This window comes from Notolabrus celidotus, chromosome 9 (assembly GCF_009762535.1).
Source record: "Notolabrus celidotus isolate fNotCel1 chromosome 9, fNotCel1.pri, whole genome shotgun sequence".
NCBI classification, from domain to species: Eukaryota; Metazoa; Chordata; class Actinopteri; order Labriformes; family Labridae; genus Notolabrus; species Notolabrus celidotus.
In genome coordinates this window covers 32,195,687-32,218,162 of record NC_048280.1, presented here as the reverse complement: position 1 = coordinate 32,218,162, position 22,476 = coordinate 32,195,687, and the positions used below count along the sequence as shown (strand labels likewise).

The 22,476-nt window shown below is 40.3% G+C and overlaps 1 protein-coding gene across 1 annotated transcript; it reads left to right on the top strand.

Moving 5' to 3' along the window:
• Positions 1-5,364: 5,364 nt before the first annotated feature.
• On the top strand, positions 5,365-19,107 carry LOC117818626 (NLR family CARD domain-containing protein 3-like). The gene is made up of 10 exons (XM_034691578.1): positions 5,365-5,441; positions 5,594-5,704; positions 7,396-7,506; positions 8,981-9,056; positions 11,239-11,464; positions 13,326-15,129; positions 15,239-15,412; positions 17,082-17,249; positions 17,347-17,393; positions 18,054-19,107. Exons 1-10 carry the CDS (start codon positions 5,365-5,367, stop codon positions 18,581-18,583), a joined length of 3,324 nt encoding a protein of 1,107 aa, XP_034547469.1. The 3' UTR covers positions 18,584-19,107.
• The last annotated feature ends 3,369 nt before the right edge of the window (positions 19,108-22,476 follow it).

Here is a 22,476-nt window from a genome sequence, read left to right as displayed (position 1 = left end):
AAAAAAAAACCTCAAAACTTAATGATTTTCCAGAGGGTATGAATAATATGATGAGTGATGTGACTGGCTGCATGTGCGGCAACACTAGCTTTTGGTTTGATTGCTGTGTGATGTATGCTGAGTGTATCTATTCTTTTTATGTTTTTATTGTTGTTGTTTGTTTGTATCCTCAATGTAAATCACTTTGAGATTACGTGTCATGAAATGTGCTTTATAAATAAAATTGCTATAAAGTCAAAACATTTGCATTGTTTTGTTATCATTCCTAGCAGATGCAGAAAATAACAGCATCTGTGTGACGTCCTCTTCCTGTCACTTTTTTGTTGGTATTTTCTTTTCAATCAGTCACTACTGTTCCTCTTCCGCAGCCCAAACCGTGTAGCAGTTTGTGTTTGCTTTCTTTAACTGGGTAGACATCACTCACATACTTAGAGAAAAAGGACGTTTCTATGAATGTCATAACCCGGCTCGTGAGCCAAGACAAAAGACAGGAGGAGACAGGAGTGATAAAAATGTCATTCAATATAAAATAAGTGAAATGAACTGAATACTAAGAATGGATATGAGGTGTGTGAAGTCAACAGTGTCAGTAGTGTGTGTGTGTGGGTGTGTGAACATGTTGAAGGGAGAGATGTTGAGGAGTGCTCTAACAGGAGAATCTGACTCAAACACAGCGGTGCAGACGCTGGTCTGACAGCAGAGAGAGGTTGAGGCTGCAGGAAGCCTGCTTTGATATCAGATGTGGAGCAACGGGCCCAGGTGATCCAGATCCCAGAGGATGATACCAACCAGGTCTACTGTCACCTGGAAGAAACATAACAGCTACTAGAACAACTCTAAACACATAAACCCAAAGTAGAGTCTAACCATAGACTGTAAATAAAAATGGACAGCGTTGCTCCGCCTCTTCCCGTTGTACGGTTCTGAAGCCAAAAAATCCCTCTCCAGGGTGCCGCCATTGTGCAGCCAGAGCCTGTGAAGCCACTGTAACAAGCTCCACCCTACAGCGTAGCATCACAAGACACTAGCTGTGTCTCAATTCAGGGTCTGCATCCTCCTGAGGCTGCATTTTGAAGACCGATTACGTCACAACGCTGCGCAAAGGCTGTCCCATTTCGAAGGCTCCTTCAAAAACACCCGGATGCAGCCCACAAATGCGGCCTTCTTTTCCCTGTTCTAGAAGGACACATCGCTACTGTCCTTCGCGGCCCCATATATCCCAAGATCCTTTGCGCGCTGCTCATTCATGAAAATTACTATCCAATATGGCGGCACCTAGCGGGGAAGAGAGAGACTGAGTGGAATTCACTTTTAAATGTAAGTATTTGGGTTTTACTCTTTTGAAAATCCAACGCCAGGTATGTGAAGCTTCAAGGGACCTTAAAACCTTAATGTTTCTGTTAAAATATGTGACGTTAGTAATGCTTACATGTAGCCACGGGACTAGACTGTTATACTTCATATTACGTATAAATGGACTAAGATGACCACATTTAGATGAGGTTGTGAGCCCTGCATTATTTCCAGACTGTAAAACTGTAGGTAAAGGTTTGCATTGAATACAGAGCTAACTTGAAGATTATTACAATTTTTATTATTAAAGTTATTTCGCCATATAAGAATCCTTGTCTGTTGACATGACATAACGTGCTTTACATTTCTTTTGTTTTTTAGGGAGCAAGGATCAAACCGAGAGATTCATAAACCTGAGGGATCAGAACGATCATTACCGGTGTAAAACATTCAGCCACTGTTAGATGGAGGTAAGTTAATAATTATGGTAACACTTTATAATAATGGAACAGTTTTCTTAGTGAAATAATGCTTAATCCATGTTGAAGTAATGCATGACTCATGATGAATTTCTGTATGAATTAATAAGTAATTCCTGTTGTTCACCATGAACTAATGATCCTGTCTGACTTCATGTAATGACAACGTGTTTAATACATCATTAGTTAAGGTATGGTAATTAACAATTACTTCATACATCAGTTCATATTTCACCAAATTTGCAGGACATACAAGTTTTTATTTTTAGGATGATTGAATATGAACAGCCTCTCAGGCAGAATTTTAAAATGTCATATTTCTGAGAACATACTGAATGGTGTGTGTATATATACATATACATATATATATATATATATATATATATATATATATATATATATATACAATATATGTATATATACAGTATTTACACACATATGTGTGTTTATTTAACATGTGTCTTGGCCAGCAGGCCAAAACAAATGGGACAATCTGAAAATAAAATACAAAGTGTATACAGACATAGATGATGATATTGAAGCTACTATGTTTTTTAAGATGTTTTGTTTTTCAGAGCTAGCAAAGAGAAAATCAACAGAACACTTCTGAAAAGGTGTATGACAACAGTCACATCACATAGTCATATTTTCAAATATCCTGTCAGCTTTTAGCACTGACTTAATGTAGCATCTACGGACAGCAGAAACCTTGACATAAAGGTGAGGGCGTGAACAATTGGTGACGCAACCCGGAAATCCTCCGAAGGCCAGACCGTCTCATTTCACAACGGTTAATGCGGCCCTCGAACGTGCCTCCGAAAGACTCACCTCCGAAGACCGCGTAGGCTGCGTCCTCCGAAGGATGCAGCCCCTGAATTGAGACACAGCTACTGTGTGTGCTTTGAAGTTTCCCTCTACGGTGGCTGTGAATCAAAGGAAACCAGGAAGTAAAACCCCGTTTTTTAAACTCTGATAACTAACGAAAAAGAAACTTTTCAGAAAAAAGAGGCCTTGAACACAAAACATTCAAATAATAACTACATATCACTACAGCATACGGATGTGAGAAACATTCGTTCGACGTGTATTTATTTTTTAAAGCTTGACTGCTCCCCCATTCAAATGAATGGAGGAGACAGATTTTTTGACCTATACTGCAGCCAGCCACCAGGGGGCAGACACACTGCTGAAAGCTTGAGTCTAACACACAAGCCTTCAAAATAAGAGATGAAAAGTGGAGTCATTTTTAGGAACAAGGATATACTATAACTTACTGGCCTTCCATTATAAAACCAGATCTATCATTACTATGAACCAGGGTTTTCATAATCAGATTATTAATCTATGGAAACAAACAGCCTTTGTGTTTCCTGACAGTCTGCTGGAGCATCATGTGACTGCTTTCATTCCCTCTGACAGATTAATGTGTGAATCTTGAGCTCGGTAGCTCTCTGACACATAAAAACAGACTGCTGTGAAATCATCATTAAATGATCACACAGACAGTTAGATTTAAAAAGGTGGATGTTAAAGAATAAAACTTTGTTTCTGGTGTTTTCTTCATGTTTAATGTCAGTCTGAATTTCTTCTGTTGGTTGAAAGCTGAGGTGTCACATGAGGACAAACTCTGCAGCTTCTGATCACACACACTTTTATTTCTTCTCATAAACTCTACAATAAAAGAACGAGGGAGTGACCTTTGAAACCCTGTTGCAGTGGTGATAAAGAGACATATTGGAGTTTGTCCCTTCATTTTCTCCTGATGTGATGCCGTTCAGCTCTGTGTTGAAGTTTTGGTAAGTGACACTTTTAACTTTTTTAAAGGCTGTAGGTTACATTTAATGAAGTTTAAAAACAGCTGTAAAAATGTAAAATGAGCTACTCTGAGAACAGAAACTGTGAGATTTCCTCTCTTTAAATAAGCATGTTAACAGTGCTGGTCCTAAAAACATTCTTTAGGGCAGTCGTGAGAGAAGATGAGGCTGAACATCAAACATCTAACTAGTTAATTAAATAAATGCTGAGAGTTCAAACTGAATAAATGTCTGCCTGTGATTGAAGCAGAGGTTAGAGAGCACACAGGGTTTGTTTCTTTCAGCTTTTCACAACTTTTCAAATCTTTTGTTGCCACCGTCCAACTTTATTAATGTGCTTTTGACATCAAATTCAAAATGTGAAGATAATTTTCCACTACGTTTAAATTTGTAAGTTTCAATGTTTTGTATCACACTTTGTCTGTTTTTGGATGTGGGGTAATAATAATAATAATACATTTTATTTAGAAGCGCCTTTCAGAGCACTCCAGGTCGCTTTACAGACAGATAAAAAACACAATAAATAAAAGAACACGATAAGATAAATAAAAACAACAAGCAAAGTGTAATTTTTATCACCTACGTGCACCTTCAGAAGTGAAATGAGTGTTCTATAATATGGTAACATCTTTGTTGTTCACATGTGAAATGTTTGACTTTAAAGTTAATCCTTAAAAGTTTGTTTAAAAGGTGGGGCAGTTCCTTGTTTGATATCTGATGGTAATCTGAAGGTTTTTATCACTTAATGATGTCCCATAAGATCAAAGTCTGTTTTTATTATTCAAATGTTATTGATCCTTTGATAACAAATCAGATGTTTCAGCAGAACACAGACAAAATCTAGTTTATAGATAAGGACATTAGAGGTCAATAAAAACAAAATGAGAAAAAAGTATTTTAAAACAAAAACTGTACATGTTTGATTTAGTCCAAACTACAGTGTTTGCAGATAGAATACACACAGTACACACCAGTTCAGTACTTAAGTTATAACTGCAGTACCAGTGCTGAGCTGGTTCAGAAAGGTCTTCTTATCCTGATGGTGTGGAGGTCCTCCTGCAGGTGTGATGTTTGTAACCAGTGAGCACTAACCAGGATTTCAAAATTGACATGTTGTTATTAACAGAGTGAAATCAGGTCTGAAAGTCAGATTCCTCTTTGAAACCATTTTCAAGCGTCTAAGTTAAAGCTATAAAAACTTGTTTTAAGATTAAAAGATTTTTAATTAAAGGATGACGAGAATGATGATTGTAGCAACATTCCTCCAAAATGATTTTACAGCATGAGGTTAAATTCTGTAATTTCTGTACGGATTTCACTTTCATAAAAATGTCGTACATACATAGCTTAAGAAGGTTCAGAGACATCGTGAAGAAAACAGTTCTTATCATTTCCTTCAGAAGAAGAAAAACAGGGTGCTGGTGAACAGCCGAATTTTAAGCAGGTAGTCACTGAAAAACAACTAATTTCAATATGTACATGATGTATCTTGAGAGTCAACATTAGTGTGTGAGAATTTGTGATGATCTTGTAACAGAAGATTTCCTGGTGACAGCTGATCTAAACATAAACATTTGATGTCTTCATATAGGTGGATAAAAACTAATTTTGTAAACGTCTTTTAAACAGTGGCCTCTTGCTCTGCTTCTTCTCTCTCTGTGTTTCCTCCACAGCTGAAGATACAAAGTCTCTGTGACTGGATGTGACTCCAGCTGAACTCTGTCAGTGTTGTTGCTGTAGAGACAGAGTTCAGCTCTCCCAGCAGGGGGCGCTCTGCTATGGATCAGAGTGAGGACACAGAGGAGGGAGCTCTTCCCTCTAAAATCTCTCTGTGTGAGGAACATGAAGCTCTGAGGTGAGATGAGGATCTCTAGCTGTCCATGTCTCTTCTCCATGTCAGAGCTCATCACATCACTCCTCCATCATCACTCACACTCACCGTCATTCTGCTGCTCAAATACTGAAGAGCTGCTTACAGTCACTAATGATGTTGTTTGTTTGTATCAGGATGAAGAAGCAGAAACCAGAGTCTCCTGGACCCAGCTGTGTGTCCATGAAGAGTAACTTGTCTAAAGATTTTGAGGTTACCTTTGAAGGTGGACTTCCTGATGATAATAGGTGAGAATTAAAAAGTGATGAGCCAAAGGTCAGAACTAATAAATACGTGTAGATCCAGTTGACATTAGCGATCTCTCCTCATAATGCGTGCATCTTTAATAGAACTAATAGTGCAATACAAACATTTTAAATTATATAAGAAATCTGTACTCTTGGTCTTAATTTCAGACATAATAGATCACATATCATTTAATGTTTAAAATGAATCTGATTTATCACATTTAGTACAGATCTTTGACACACTTCTCTGCAAAATGTCAGACAAAATATTTTTTAATAGAAATCAGAATCAGCAGCTTGAAGGATGACTTGATATCATGAACATGAGCCAATGTCATTCATGTGGGCCATCCAGATACCATCCTTACTATGTCAGGAGCTGAGGTGGTGGGGAGCTCTTATTGAGTGTGTGTGCTGTGAGGCTTCTTCCAGTCCGGAGACATCCTCCTTTAACGCTTTGCTTTGTGCAACCACATATCCATAAGAGTTGGGACGCTGTCTAAAATGTGAATACAATTTGAAACATTTTCAATTTTTTGTTTTATGAAGAAAAAAATTACTCATTTTAAATTTGAAGTCAGCAACACATTTCAAACTGTTGGACAGGGTCATGTTTACCACTGTGTTGCATCAGCTCTTCTTTTAACAACACTCTGTAAACGTTTGTGGACCCAGGAGACCAGTTTCTGGAGTTTAAAGTGAAATGTCCCATTCTTGCAACATTGTGTCCTCCCCAAGCTGTGCAAGTTTTTCTCTGAAAAAGCAGCTGATGACAACAAAAGCTGTTTCCCCCTCAGGTAGCTGAAACAGTCTGACACAGTTTTTTGTGTGTGGATGACAGTGTAAAGTCCTCAGCAACAGTGTCTAACAGAAGACCTAGCTACACTGTGCAGCAGGGGAGGGTTACAGCTCACTCAGTGGGTTAGCAACAGCCAAGCAGTTCTAGCCTCCATCCCCCAAGAGGGCTAAGGAAGTAAGAACACTGGATCTGGACAAAGACCGCCTGTCCATAGAAAGAGCATTAAGGCTGCAATGGTGTGTGGATTCTGACCTTTTCAATTTTTACATCCATCTGAGCAAAAAGCCACATACCCAACGAGGCATACTCTGGGTGGAAAGTTCAATCTTTGACCCTCTTGGGTTCCTTGTTCCTCTCGTTCTACCAGCTAAGCAGTTGCTAAAGGAGCTCTGTCAGAGGGGCTTTGGATGGGATGAACCTTTGCCCCAAGCTATGTCAGATAAATGGATGGAATGGATGACAGTCTAGAGAGAGTCATAAACTTAAATGTTGCACGTTATATAAAACCCAGGAGCTATGGAACGCTTAATGGTGCACAACTGCATCCCTTTGCAAACACAAGTGAGAGTGACTATGGATCAGTGAGCTACATCAGGTAAATCAATACTCAGGATAGTGCTCATGTTACCTTTGTCCAAGGAAATTCCAGAGTTCTTCCTCTAAAGCACATCACAGGACCACGACTGGAGCTGGCTGCAGCAGTACTTTTGGTGAAAGTTGACCAAATGCTGAAGAAGAAATTACACCTTGATCCTCACCTTGATGCGGGACAATGAAGAACTTTCTCAGTGGAGATATGTTATGAAGCAGAGACAACCCTGCTGACAATGCTTTCAGGGGGCTGAGTGCAGTCAACAGTAGAGTCACTAATGATGTTGTTTGTTTGTTTCAGGATGAAGAAGCAGACACCAGAGTCTCCTGGACCCAGCTGTATGTCCATGAAGAGTAACTTGTCTAAAGATTTCGAGGTTACCTTTGAAGGTGGACATCCTGCTGATAAAAGGTGAGAATAAAAAATGATAATCCAAAGTTCAGAACTAGTAAATATGTGTAGATCCAGTTGACATTAGCGATCTCTCCTCATAATGCGTGCATCTTTATTAGAACTTCTACAGCCCTTTGGTATTGATCCAAACCAAACATATGTGTGGTTTTAAATGCAATACAAACATTTTAAATTACTTAAAAAATCTCTCATTTTAAATTTGGCGTCAGCAACACATTTCATACTGTTTGGACAGGGTCTTGTTTACTGTTGTGCTCATCACGTCTTCTTTTAACAACACTCTGTAAACGTTGGTGAACCAGGAGACCAGTTTCTGGAGGTCAAAGTGAAATGTCCCATTCTTGCCTGATAGAGGATTTCAACTGCTCAACAGTTCAGGGTCTCCTTTGTCATATTTTCAATTTCATAATGCTCCAAATGTTTCAATGAGCAACAAGTCAGGACTTCAGTCAGGCCAGTTCAGCACCTGGACTCTTCTACTACAGAGCCATGTTGTTGTAATACGTGCAGAATGTGGTTTGGCATTGTCTTGCTGAAATACATAAGGTCTTCTTTGAAAATGGATTTCAATCAGGAAAGACACATTTATGAAGTTAAGATAATATATATTTTAAAATGATTGAGTGTTACTGATTTCCTTTGGCACTTGAACTCTGATGGGGGTGGAGGTGCTGCTGATGAAGCTGTCTCAGGCTGATAACATAAAGGAGTTGATCAGAACTGCAAAGACTAGATGGTGATCGGGAGATGGTTAATGAAGTGGTGCAGGGAAATAAGAGTGAGCATGCATGGAGGAGTGAGCACAATGAATGAAATGAAATGAACAATGAAATAGCATGCAGGAAATAGTCTTCCTGACTGAACTTATGCTAGACCTTCATTGTCTGGATGGCAAACCTGTATATATTGTTCAGCATTAATGGAGCCTTCACAGTTATGTAAGCTACCCATGCCATGGACTCTTATGATCCCCATACCATCAGGGATCATGGCTTTTATCTGTGCCCTGATAACAAGCCAGGGGGTCCTCTTCTATGTAGACCGGAGGACATGGCATCCATGATTTCATAAAATACATTCACATTTTGACTCATTAGATCACAGGACAGTTTTCCCCTTGGCTTCAGTCCACTCCTCTTCTCATCTTTACTTCTGAGAGACTCATCCTCATTGGCCTGCCCTTTTTCTACCGTGTCTTGTTACTGGCCTGTTTCAGATGATTCTAAATATTTGTGAGATGTTCATCCAGGTATTTTTTCTTTTTCTTGTCTTGTTGAACTCCTCTGTTTGTTCTTCTTTGGATTCAATCAGCTCTAACATGGTCATCAAGGATTCAGGCCTTGTTAATATTTTGGACATAATACTTCTGAACCACCTACTGTACCTCCATGCCCTGTCATTTTGCTGCCATGTCAGAACACATTCAATAAGCTGTGTCATTAACTCCTCAAACTTCATGTTTTCTCCACAGAGTTCAGCAGAGCTCAGACGATCTCAGTGACCAGTCAGACCAGCAGCATGAAACAGACCTGGACTCTGCATTTATGGTGTGTACTGCACGTTTTTAAAATAAACTACAATACCTAAGGTTTTGATGCTGAAACAACACTCTGTTTTGGCCAGTTGAACTTTAAAATGACATGAAGTGAATGAAATGATATAGTGGTCAACAAAGTGGCAGGTTTACTGGCTCCTTGTATATTTACATGGGCTTACAGGTGCATCTGAAAAAATTTGAATATTGTGGAAAAATGAATTAATTTCAGTAGTTCAATTCAAAAAGTGAAACTCGTATTATATAGCTTCAGAATAAACAGTGACATATTTTAAATGCGATGATTATTGCTTACAGTTAATGAAACCTAAAAGTCAGTATCTCAGAAAATTTGAATATTATCAAAAAGTTCAATATTGTAAACTAATGGTGTCACACTTTAATCAGCAAATTAACTGGAAAGAACTACAAAGGTTTCCAGAGCCTTTTAGTGGTCTCTTAGTCTGGTTCAGAAGGCTACACAATCATGTAGGACAACTTGACAGTTGTCCAGAAGACAGTCATTGACACCCTCCACTGGAAGGGGAAACCTCAGAAGGTTATTGTCATAGAAGCGGGCGGTTCACAAAGTGCCGTAGTAATGCATATTAGAAAGTTGAGCGGGAGGAAAAAGTGTGGTAGATAAAGAAGCTCAATCAAAAAGGATAAACGCAGCCTTGAGAGGACTGTCAAACAAAACCCGTTAAAGAATTTGGGGGAACTTCACAAGGAGTGGACTGGGGCTGGAGTCAGTGCATCAGAGACAATGTCAGAATACTTTCACCTGGGTTAAGGAGAAAAAAAACTGTACTATTGCTCAGTAGTCCAAAGTCCTCTTTCAGATCCACAGTCAGTGATGATCTGGGGTGCCATGTCAACTACTGGTGTTGGTCTACTGGTGTTTGATCAAGTCCAAAGTCAACGCAGCCGTTTACCAGGACATTTTAGAGCACTGCACACTTCCTTTCTGCAGACAAGCTTTATGGAGATGCAGATTCCCTTTTCCAGCAGGACTTAGCACCTATACACAGTGCCAAAACTACCACCACATGGTTTGCTGACCATGAGATCATAAAAGACACCAGACCCAGATGAGCTGAAGGCCGCTATCAAAGCAACCTGGGTTTCCATAACACCTCGGCAGTGCGACAGGCTGATTGCCTCACCACATTTATGCAGTAATTCATGTAAAAGGAGCCCCAAACAAGTATTGAGTGATAATAAATGAACATACTTTTCAGAAAGTCAACATTTCTGTATAATTATTCAATATTTCACTTTGTCTGTACAGAAACTATACAAGTTTCATACAGATACATTTTACTGTAGACACATTTAATACATTTCCTATAATCCTAACAGTTATTTTCTTAGGGCTGAGACTTCTGCCTTAATGAGAACATTTCTGCATAACAGTTCACTGCAGAACCAGAACATGACATATTTTTGTATGCATGTTTACTGCGAGCTCTTTCTTTTTGCGTGCATGAGCCATCTTTTAGTTCTTACCTTGAACTTGCCTTCATCATGCCACATCAAAGCTATATTGTGATCTCAAATCCACTGTATTCTTTTTCTGAAGAGCAACAGTCTTCTCAAATGTGATGAATGGCAACTCGCTTTTAAACGTGTGGTACACTCTCCATTCTCCTAAATCCAAGTCCAGTAAAAGAAACCCATTATATTCAAAAATATCTACAGATTACTTCAAATCAACAAAGGCAGTAGTTGAATCGTTCTTATTCCCCAGGTAAGAAACCTCTGGTAACAGCCTAGTGATGGGAATTCTTGCTCTTTTTGGGTGATCCAGAATGGCTCTTTATAGTATCCTTCACATACAAGAGAATCAGTAGGCTCCCCAGCTCAGTGCAGATGTCTGCTGCCACAGTGCTACAAGCCTGCAATGAAGTCAGGTAACCCAAAACTGATGGCATTAGAGAAAACCGACTCCCACAAAGGTTAAAGGTTTCAATCAAGATTTTTAAATATTTTATCAAAAGTTAGTTAAAAGATAAAAGTAACGCAGATAATCAACCATTGACAGATTGGAGGACATATGCCCAGCTTTGTCAACAGTCTACTGCAAGACCAACTGCGAGACTATGGCCACAACATTTCGCCTGTCTTCCCCATGTGTATTTCAGCGTATCAGGTGTCTTGAAAATACTAACATGCAGTTTCTCTTTCTTTTCAAGCTGCTGGGGGAGGACATTTTCACCTTTGTGAAGAAAGAGCTGAAGAGAGTCAAGAGGGTTCTGAGATCAGATTACCCCGCATGTTTTGAGAATCAGAGTGAGGATGAGGAGGTTTTAGATGGTGAGCATGAAGACCTATGGAGTAGCAGAGATGCATTTCTGAAGATCGCTCTGCGTTTCCTGAGAAGAAGGAAGCAGGAGGAGCTGGTTGACTGTCTACAGAGCAGTAAGAGGAATTTAACTCATTTAACGTGATTGAGTGAGGAAATAGAGGTTTATGAATATTTCTAAGCGTTGCAGTAAATATGAAGCATACATCTTTATCAGATCACCAGGATGTTTGTCCTTCACTGATAGGAAAGAAAATCCTTCATACCGCTCAACCCCTCTTTAAATCTGGTTGTGAGATCCACCCCTTGGATCTGGCATCAATATAGATGCAGTGTTTCCCCTACCATTGACTAGGTACTGCAGCCTATCATGCCAACAATAGCCCCAGCTATGCCTACACAACAATTAATCATTTCATTTGAGTCTGTATGTGGTGCTTCCGCTGTGTGTTAACAAGCTGTGCCTCATGCTTCCACAATGACGTAATGTAATATATAATCCCACCCTGGGACACCAATAATATGCCATTGTGGGGTACAATGTATGAGTACAAAGTAAGTCATGGCAGAACTCCATTCAAATGCTGTTGCGGAATTGCAGTGTGTAAGAGGCTTTGGTCTCCTCCTTGCTCCAAACTGAATTGCTTCAGACTGCACTGATAAGAAAGACCTTGGTTTACATGCAAAACATGAATGAATATGTCCTTAGAATGCCGCTTTTAATGGATTGAGGATCTCAATTTCCATATAGATGATGCCCTCTTAACATTTTTCTTAAAGCCAAGAACGATAAAGTGCAGAATGGAGACAGGCTTGCTATGTTTATTAAGAGTTTGCACCAATTTAAGACTGCGTTATAGTTATATTATTAGATTTTTTTTCAAAGGTACATATTGTTATGTGAGATAAATGCTAGTTTTGACCGTTCTTTGTATTCAGTAAGTACATCATAAATACTGTCCTTGTTTGACTTGCCCTTTAACATTGATGTAACCAATCAAACGGTGCACAAAAAAACACAAAAAGAGGATCTAAAGTGCAGACAAAATTAAAGGTTTAATTAACAGAAAAACAACACGAAAAACTAAAGCTTACTTTAAACTAATCCATGGGAACACCAGAAACATGAGAGCAAGGCAAGGTAACACAGGAAAAACATAACAAAGAACTGACAAAGAAGGGAGGAAACACAGAGACTATAGACACAAACTGGGTAATGAGACACAGGTGAAAACAACATAACCATAGTTAAAGACAATCAAAAAGGAGGGAAAACACAGGAAGTAAAACTAGACGTGACACACAGGAAGTAGTAACTACAAAAAATAAACAGGAAACACAGGAGACCGAACTAAGAAACACAAGAGAAAATACAAACACAAGGAATAAAGAACACAAGACATGAAACTCAGAGGCAAAGACCACAACTCATTGCAGTACCCCCTCCTTAAGGGACGGATTCCAGACATCCCCCCTAAAAAACACACTCATTGGACAACACAAAGCCGGTTGGGTGGAGGGGGTCAGGAAGGTAGAACTCAGGTGGTACCTGAGGCCAACCACTGGAAACAGTTCAGGGGGAAGGCCGGGGGGCACTGGGGTCGCCCTTCGTGGGCGCGAGCACTGCAGTCCTCCTACGGGGCAAAAACTGTACTTTGGGACTACAGTATGTACAACATATGAAGAGTTAATATCAAAACTGTAATTTTACTGTAATATTTTGTGGTCCTCAGGAATAATCCCTATTAATCTCATAACAGATATTTTATTTTTTACTTTCAATAAACATGACGCAATAGTTCACTCCAAAGGAAATCTAACCGGTTACCCTCTATCTCTAAGTGGAGTGAGGTGGCATAATGATTTCAAGAACTGGAAAATGTAAATGTTTGTAAAGCCTGCATTTACTTAAATAATTACAAAAAATATTCTCTACAGGATCAACTCATTGTTTTCGTATGTTGCTTTTTTATTCAGGAACTTATGATGCAGGGTGCCGACATAAACTCAAGTCTAACCTGAAGAAGAAGTTTGTGTGTGTGTTTGAGGGGATTGCTGAAGCAGGACACCCAGCCCCCCTTAATCAGATCTACACTGAGCTCTACATCACAGAGGGAGGGACTGGAGAGGTCAATGATGAACATGAGGTCAGACAGATTGAAAAAGCATCCAGGAAACCACACAGACCAGAAACAACCATCAGACGAGAAGACATCTTTAAAGGCTCACCTGGAAGAGATAAACCAATCAGAGCAGTGCTGACAAAGGGAGTGGCTGGCATCGGGAAAACCGTCTTAACACAGAAGTTCACTCTGGACTGGGCTGAAGACAAAACCAACCAGGGCATCCAGTTCACATTTCCCTTCACTTTCAGAGAGCTGAATGTGCTGAGAGAGAGAAAGTTCAGCTTGGTGGAACTTGTTCATCACTTCTTTACTGAAACCAGAGAAGCAGGACTCTCCAGGTTTGAAGAGTTCCAGGTTTTGTTCATCTTTGACGGTCTGGATGAGTGTCGACTTCCTCTGGACTTCAATAGAAGTGAGATCCTGACTGATGTCACAAAGTCAGCTTCAGTGGATGTGCTGCTGACAAACCTCATCAGGGGGAAACTGCTCCCCTCTGCTCGACTCTGGATAACCACAAGACCTGGAGCAGCCAATCAGATCCCTCCATGGTGTGTTGACATGGTGACAGAGGTCAGAGGGTTCAGAGACCCACAGAAGGAGGAGTATTTCAGGAAGAGATTCAGAAACCAGGAGCAGGCCAGCAGAATTATCTCCCACATCAAGACATCCCGAAGCCTCCACATCATGTGCCACATCCCAGTCTTCTGCTGGATCACTGCTACAGTTCTGGAGGATGAGTTAAAGACCAGTAAGAAGAGAGAGATGCCTAAGACCCTGACTGAGATGTACATCCACTTCCTGGTGGTTCAGTCCAAGCGCAAAAGCATCAAGTACGATGGAGGAGCTGAGACTGATCTTTGGAATCCAGCGAGCAGGGAGATGATCGAGTCTCTGGGAAAACTGGCTTTTGAGCAGCTGCAGAAAGGAAACCTGATCTTCTATGAGTCCGACCTGACAGAGTGTGGCATCGAGATCAGAGCAGCCTCAGTGTACTCAGGAGTGTTCACACAGATCTTCAGAGAGGAGAGAGGACTGTACCAGGACAAGGTGTTCTGCTTCATCCATCTGAGCGTTCAGGAGTTTCTGGCTGCTCTTCATGTCCATCTGACCTTCACCAACTCTGGACTCAACCTGATGGAAGAAGAAAAGGAAACAACCTCCATGATGTCTGGAACAAGAGAAAACAAAGCTGCAGAGAGACGTCTCTATCAGAGTGCTGTGGACCAGGCCTTACAGAGTCCAAATGGACACCTGGACTTGTTCCTCCGCTTCCTCCTCGGCCTTTCACTAGAGACCAATCAGAATCACATACAAGGTCTGCTGACACAGACAGGAAGTAGCTCACAGACTAAAACAGAAACAGTCAAGTACATCAAGAAGAAGATCAGTGAGAATCTGTCTGCAGAGAAATGCATCAACCTGTTCCACTGTCTGAATGAACTGAATGATCGCTCTCTAGTGGAGGAGATCCAACAGTACATGAGATCAGGACATCTCTCCACAGATCAACTGTCTCCTGCTCAGTGGTCAGCTCTGGTCTTCATCTTACTGTCATCAGAGAAAGATCTGGACGTGTTTGACCTGAAGAAATACTCTGCTTCAGAAAAGGCTCTTCTGAGGCTGCTGCCAGTGATCAAAGCCTCAAACAAAGCTCTGTACGTACACACAAAACTTTAAAGGTTAAAAATTGTTTCTCATTATTCAGGAAAAGACAGCTATTCTTTATAATGGGTTTCTTTTATTTACTTCTGACTGTTTTTTCAGGCTGAGCTGCTGTAACCTCTCTGACAGAAGCTGTGAAGCTTTGTCCTCAGTCCTCAGCTCCCAGTCCTCCACACTGAGAGAGCTGGACCTGAGCAACAACGACCTGCAGGATTCAGGAGTGAAACTGCTGTGTGCAGGACTAAATACTCTGCACCAAGGACTGGACGCTCTCAGGTTGGTGTGTAGCTGACTCGAAATGAAGATACATTTTCCTAAAGGGTTATTCCAGATATTTTGAAGTGCGGTTGTATGAGTTACTTGGTGCTAGTCAGTTTACACACCACAATGAAAGGTGGTCAGCTCGGCCCCATCAACATTATTAGTGCCCAAGCACCAACTGGTGCGGAGGCTTTATATTGTATTGCATAGGATTATTTTCCTCTGTGAATGATCGCTAATTAATTGAAACTAAGCATACAAGGCTAATCAAGCAATAGAATGTTTCTTGTGTCCTCATCCTTAAAAAAAATGTTTAGTTAATTGGATCCTCCCCGTTAGAGAAAAGATTGAAGTATCACACAAGAAGACGTCCCCTGTCTTTCAGATGTCTATTTTCGACAAATTGCTGCAACCATGACCTTTGAGTTTTGTACACAGGCTAGGGATTATTTCTCCAGTATAAGTGTTCTTATATCTCTACTGGGATCCTGTGTACCACAATTTGTGACTCAACAAGTATGTTGCTCACTTTAAAAATCTACTTCCTGTTTAATGGCGAACAAAAAATCATTGCAGTCAACTGCCAAAAAATCAAACCTTCATATAATTGCTTAATGCTACACTATATTCTGTACTAAGTAGTAGTAGTAGTATTGCTAAGTATTTTAAGTCCTTCATAAAACCATTTCCTGTTTCATGGCTCAAACCAGGAAGCATACCTTTTGGACTTCCTGTTGGGGTTTACAATATGGGTCCTAATTGCTTTTTTGTAAGTCTAGTCATGATACACAAGCCAAATAAGGTGCTTCTTTCTAGGTTTAACCTGTTGCCAGGAAAATAATTATGACATTTTTGGGTGGGGCAAAGTCAGACATTAAGCCAATCAACATATAACTTATCATGGCTCTACTGGGATACTGTGTAGAGCATTTGGTGACTACAAGTTGTTTTAGCCCTTCAAATTAGAACTTCCTGTTTCATGTTATTCACAAAAGTGCTGTGGCGGCTTTGTTTGACATAGAGTTATGCACATCATTGAGAGATCGGGGCAAAGTCTTGGGAACTACCAAAAACCTTTTTGGGTGCAAGGAAGGAAGGATTTGACAGTGTTTCCCTGGAGGAAGTAACCAGTCAGTGGCGCTTGGGATATTAAAATATTTTCAGATGGTTGTGTTCAGGCTCCTCATAAGCACCAGTGTTCTTGTGTTGACACATCACATATCCAGGGCAACCTAATGAAAAATTGGCACACAGGGGGGACTTAAGCAGAGGACACTGAACTGTTGGAATGCTAGAATGCAAGTAACTAAAGAGAGAAGTGTTTTATACAATGGACATATGAATGCATTGAAACCCAACATCTACACTAACAAAGAAACAAATCGTAACACAGTGTTCCAACATATGTAAGCAGGAACTGCTCTCTCAAGAAAAGATTGATGAGGTTCTTTTAGGATGATGGACTCCTTTGTACTTTCATATTGATCCATCTGCGGCATAATGTTGTTGTCCGAGTGTGTCACAAGATTCGAGATGAATAATGCTCAGATGTAAAGTCTGACATTGAACTAATTTAGATTTGTTTCATCTCTCTGTGTCTGCGTGTGTGTGTGCGTGCATGTGTGTGTGTGTGTGCATGTGTGTGTGTGTGTCTGTGTGTGTGTGTGTGTCTGTGTGTATGTAGTCTGTCAGGCTGTCAGATCACAGAAGAAGGCTGTGCTTCTCTGGCCTCAGCTCTCAGCTCCTCCTGTCTGAGAGAGCTGGACCTGAGCTACAATCATCCAGGAGAACCAGGAGAGGCACTGCTGACTGCTCGTCTGGAGGATCCACACTGCACACTGCAGACACTGAGGTACAGACAGACAAAAAAACAGACTGCTTGTTTGCTTATTACTTGAACAGTTTTCATGGAAAGGATCTGTGCAAACATCTTTTGTTTCTCTGTTCAGGTTGGACAACCATGGACCGCACAGACTGAAATTTGGTCTAAAGAAATGTGAGTGTATTTTAACTTTGATCATTAGAAGATAGTTGCAGGAAAAAGTTTAGCTTAAGATGGACTTTGTTCGTGTCGATGACACTTTGTAAAAATGAAAACCATTTCAAATCAAACTAACTGTACATGAAGATGACTAATACATTTTGTTTTTCAGTCTTGTGTTGTTTGGGTTCTACGTTTCTTAGTCCAGGCCCATGTAAAATAGAAATCTGTAATGAGTTTTCAAAACTAAGATAACTTGTTCTCAAACATGATTCTGATTGGTCAGTGATGGTCTGTAAAAACCACACTCAGTTCAACACTTTGGAGCATTTCAGACAAAAAATCTTGATTATCATGAATCTTTGTATTAACAGAGCGCAGTTTTAAATTCTAGTTCTGACCTTTTAGCTAAATATGACCACTGAGCTCAGAATAGTTTGAGACAGTGGATGATTCACAGCTCCTTTGTGCTGAATTTTTATAAGTGATCTCAGATTCACACATTCTGATTCCTACTTTTGGAGTTCAGTATTTTAATAACTGGGTTATTAGGTTCCAATACTGTAAAACATTATTCTGAGCTAAATAACACATTTAAGTTTTTCTTCCTCACAGTGAGAGACATGTAAGTTGTTTATGAATGAACAGATGATGATGATTTGTTCTCTCCATCAGACGCCTGTGAGCTGGAACTGGACACAAACGCAGTTCACAGAAACCTCAAACTGTCTGACAGCAACATGATAATGACATGGGTGGAGGAGCCTCAGTCATATCCTGATCATCCAGACAGATTTGATGGCTGTGTTCAGGTGCTGTGTAGGACTGGTCTGACTGGTCGCTGTTACTGGGAGGTTGAGTGCAGTGGAGAGGTTACTGTGTCAGTGACTTACAGAGGAATCAGACGGAAAGGAAACAACACTGACAGTGTCTTTGGAGAAAATGATCACTCCTGGAAACTGTTCTCCTCTGATAGTGAGGGCTACTCTGTCTATCACAACAACAAGAAAACAAACATCTCCTCTTCCTCTGTCTCTCACAGAGTAGCAGTGTATGTGGACCATCCTGCTGGCACTCTGTCCTTCTACAGAGTCTCCTCTGACACACTGATCCACCTACACACCTTCAACACCACATTCACTGAACCTCTGTATCCTGGGTTTGGGTTCAGGCCAAACTCATGGTTGTCTCTGTGTTCTCTGTAGGTCAGAGAAACACTGCTGACTGAAGATGAGCTGACTGTGTTCACTCTGTGAAGCAGATCAGTCTCAAACTATTGAATCGGTCTCATTTCATCTATTTGACTCTAAACTGAGAATGCTCAGTGATTTGTAACTATTTGTTCATTTGTGTTTCATTTATATTTATGAAATAATATCACATAATTGTATTAAAATCTCAACTCTATGTCGAGGGGAAATATTTTTATTACTTATGTCTTCAGTTGATTTTTAACACCTTCATTAGATTCAGGTGTTCAACAGCTGGTCTATCTAGGGCTTCACACCTGTCCACCACCTTTCAACCGGGGCCAGTTGGTCTTCATCACACCACTGTCTTACTGTACAGACTGTATCTGTTTCTTCTTTATATCACTCTAAACTTTGCTCATTACTCAGCAGCTTAGAGCTTGATTGTAGCTCTGGTTAGATGATAAACTGTGTTTTATTATTCAGTGCAAGAACTTGTATAATGTCAAACTTGTATCATAATCTAATCATATTTTTTTTCTAATGTAAAAAATAAAAACTATATTTACCTAAGTGAAACTGTTTCCTTACTGAATGACTGCCTGATGTGTAATTTTTGACCAATAGTAGCTGAGTTATAATCTTATGTTTGAGCAGTGACCTCCCATTGGTTTATGCTGTCCTTACTCTCATCAGATCAAACTTGAACCCGTTTACCATTTTCAGAAACGACAACAGTCCAGTTCTTTTTTTTTTAGCTCCGGTAAGACTCTTCTGATGTTGTCTCTGGTTTAAGAATGTCTTTATTTGAGGCATGAGACAGTTGTCATCTCTTTCCTGAAGATTTCTGTCTGTGATGGCTCTTGATGCTCTTACTCCAGCTTCAGTCCACTCCTCACTTAACTCCGTGAAGCTCTCCAAAGGTCCTGAATCATCTTGACAATCCTCTTAAAGCTGTGGTAATTCCTGTTGCTTGTGCACCTTTTTCCGACCACACTTTCCCCTCCAGTCAACTTTCTATTAATCTTCTTTAATACAGCACTCTGCGAACACTCAGCCTTCTTAGCAATGACCCTCTGAGGCTTATTCTCCCTGTGGAGAGTGTAGTTGATCGTCTACTGGACAACCGACAAGTCAACAGTCTTCCCCATTAATGTGGTTGTAGTTCTGAATAGCGCTGTACTATCAATCACAACCGCTATGTGAGTTTGCAATGACAGAACCACACAAAAGGCTGCAATTTTCTCCTATGCCCATGAGCTGCTCTGACTTTTTGTGTGTGCAGCATGGTTACTGTAGTTAACGAACACTAACAAAAACATAAAACTATACTGTCAAACAATGTCCTCAGTGTTGGTCTTAGACCAAGGCACCCTGACTGACGCACCTTCATTATGGTCTGACTCTGGAGCAGCACAAGGAGTTAAAGTTTGTCTAGACTTCACAGGAGAAGTTAAAACCTTTTACTTTAAAATATGTTGTCTATCCAAACTTGTAAGGAGCTTTTTTGAAATATTTTTCTGAAACATTTATGATACCGAAACAGATTTTTGTTCACCTGCCTACTTTTAGTACTCTGACTGACCCACGAGTGAAGCATGCTGCTCTTTAAAAATAATACCCTGTTAATATGTTGGAAAATACATCGTACATCATCCTTCACTTTTAGACCACTGTTATTGTAATTCTGTTTAAAATGCTCTTTTTGGTGATCTGGATTGATTATGATTTGTTAGCAGGGATGGAGACAGGTCACTGATGGATGATCCACATTATCTTTTAATTGAAGAGATAGCAGCACACTACATGGACATGCATCCTTGAGTAGTTGTCAGACTTTACCATGGTGAAAGTTGAATCCCTGACTTCACTGTAGCCTCCTCTATTCCATCAACAGAACGCTCTGTTTGGCATGGACTAAACTAAACAGTACTGAGCTGTAGTGAACACACTTCTGTACAAGCTTTATTTTATATTTTCAGAGTTTAAAATGTGTTTACTGAATATTTGTATGTTTTAAATTGAGAAATATATATTTCAAAACTATCAATAACCTCTTCATGTTCCTTGATAACCAAGCAAGTAGACTCATAAATCGTTCACTATAATCACAAAACACAATCTCAATATTGTCCGCTATAATCACAATCAAATTAAATCCGCAAGTGGCGATGAACAGGCCCTCGCACACCTGCAAGCACCGCCTGATGTGCACCACCGCTTTATGTACGCCACTGCCTGATGTGCAGCAGGTGTTGCTGTGCTTCACTTTATGAGGCCTAGGCTGAAACTGTGAGCATAAAGGCTGATTTATACTTCTGCGTCGAATCGACGGCGTAACCTACGCCGTAGGTACGCGTAGCTCCTGTACCTACGCAGAGGCCTACGCACGTAGCTGACGTGCACCTCCTCCAAAATGTAACTACGCGTAGAGCCGACGCGGACCGCAAGCTCTGTGATTGGTCCGCTCGACGGCTTTGTCTTTCCCGCATTCACAGCACTTCCGGGATCCCGGACATCGGCCACACATCGACCGTGTATTTCATCTCCTCCTCTCTATTCTTCATGTAATCATGTCTGTATGATAAACAGCAACATGTATCAGCTGTTGATTAACATAACACGCTCTGAATCGATGTGGAAAAGTAAACAGAGATCGTAGCGGGACCGGAAGCAGGCGACCGGCTATCAGAGAGACCACACTGCCCTCAAGCGTTTCGGAGGAGAATTGCTGCACGACACGGACACATCGACGCACAAGTATGTGGGGCTCATGTCCGCGTCAGCCCCTGCTGCGTAGGGGCGACACAGAAGTATAAATCAGCCTTAAGTGTGCAGTTATCAGCATAGTGTACATTGCAGTACTGCCTGTCACCAGTAGGTGGTGCTGTGACTTTAAGAGTTGTGGTCACAAGCATGTTAAAAACAAGTTCTGAGAGTAAATACTGCTTGAGTCCATTAGGTGGCGCTGATTCCTACGAGCTTCAGGCCGGATCTGTAATGAAACATGAAATTTGGAACAGATTGGATATTGTATGTAAAGGTCAGTATCATGTATTTCCTGTGGCTGGCACTATGGCTGTAGTAGAGAAATGAGCCCATAGATGTGTTGAGGGGTGGACCTTGATCATGTGTTTGCAATATGACAGATAGATAGATTGATCACTGTGGAGCTATAAATGTTTCGTCTGTCATGGCAAGACATCAAAGTTTGAGGAAACGCCAGAAACACACCCTTCAACAACAGGTCACAGTCTGAGCAGTGATGCTTCATTAAGTTGTAAAGGGAATTTCTGAGCACATCAGAAAAATAAATGTTCCAAAGACTAGGAGCTTTTGCACTGGCCCACCAAAATGTTGACATTTTTGCCAATCCTGATGAGTGTGCCATGTTTGGTGAGTTTTGTGGCATTTTGAAGGCTCCAAAAAGGTAATTTACTTTACTAGGTAGAAAAAGAAAAATCCTTATGGTTACAATATGGCCTTCTCCGACCTTGTCGATGCTCGGACGGGCCCTAAAAATGTTACCAACCTCTACAGCTCTTGTTCTGAACCAGGCTACAGAACTCACAGTATTTATTCTGTTTGAATAGTGATGAACTCAAACTCAAAATGAAATATTGTAATATTTTAAAACATATATTTTTACATTATTTGAGCTGTGGATCATTTTTTTAATAAAAATTGAACACTTGAAACAATTTACCTTACATTCGATGAGTTTAGAATATATAAAATTCTTACTCTCTTAAATAACTGACAGATATATATTTTTAAAAAATCTTTTAGGTTTTTGAGATGCAGCTGTAGGTATGGCAAACTGCTGTAGAGTCAAGTTATTGATGTGTTTATTTTATATATGTGTATTAATAATAATTTAAAGTAGATCAGTAGATTTATTAATCCAA

What these genes read in the sequence shown, in the direction of transcription:
- LOC117818626 (XM_034691578.1), top strand. Translation starts at nt 5,365, where the DNA reads ATGGATCAGAGTGAGGACACAGAGGAGGGAGCTCTTCCCTCTAAAATC. An exon ending in GGACTTCCTGATGATAATAG is followed by an intron (nt 5,705 to 7,395) that starts GTGAGAATTAAA and finishes TGTTTGTTTCAG; the next exon opens with GATGAAGAAGCAGACACCAG. An exon ending in ACCTGGACTCTGCATTTATG is followed by an intron (nt 9,057 to 11,238) that starts GTGTGTACTGCA and finishes TTTCTTTTCAAG; the next exon opens with CTGCTGGGGGAGGACATTTT.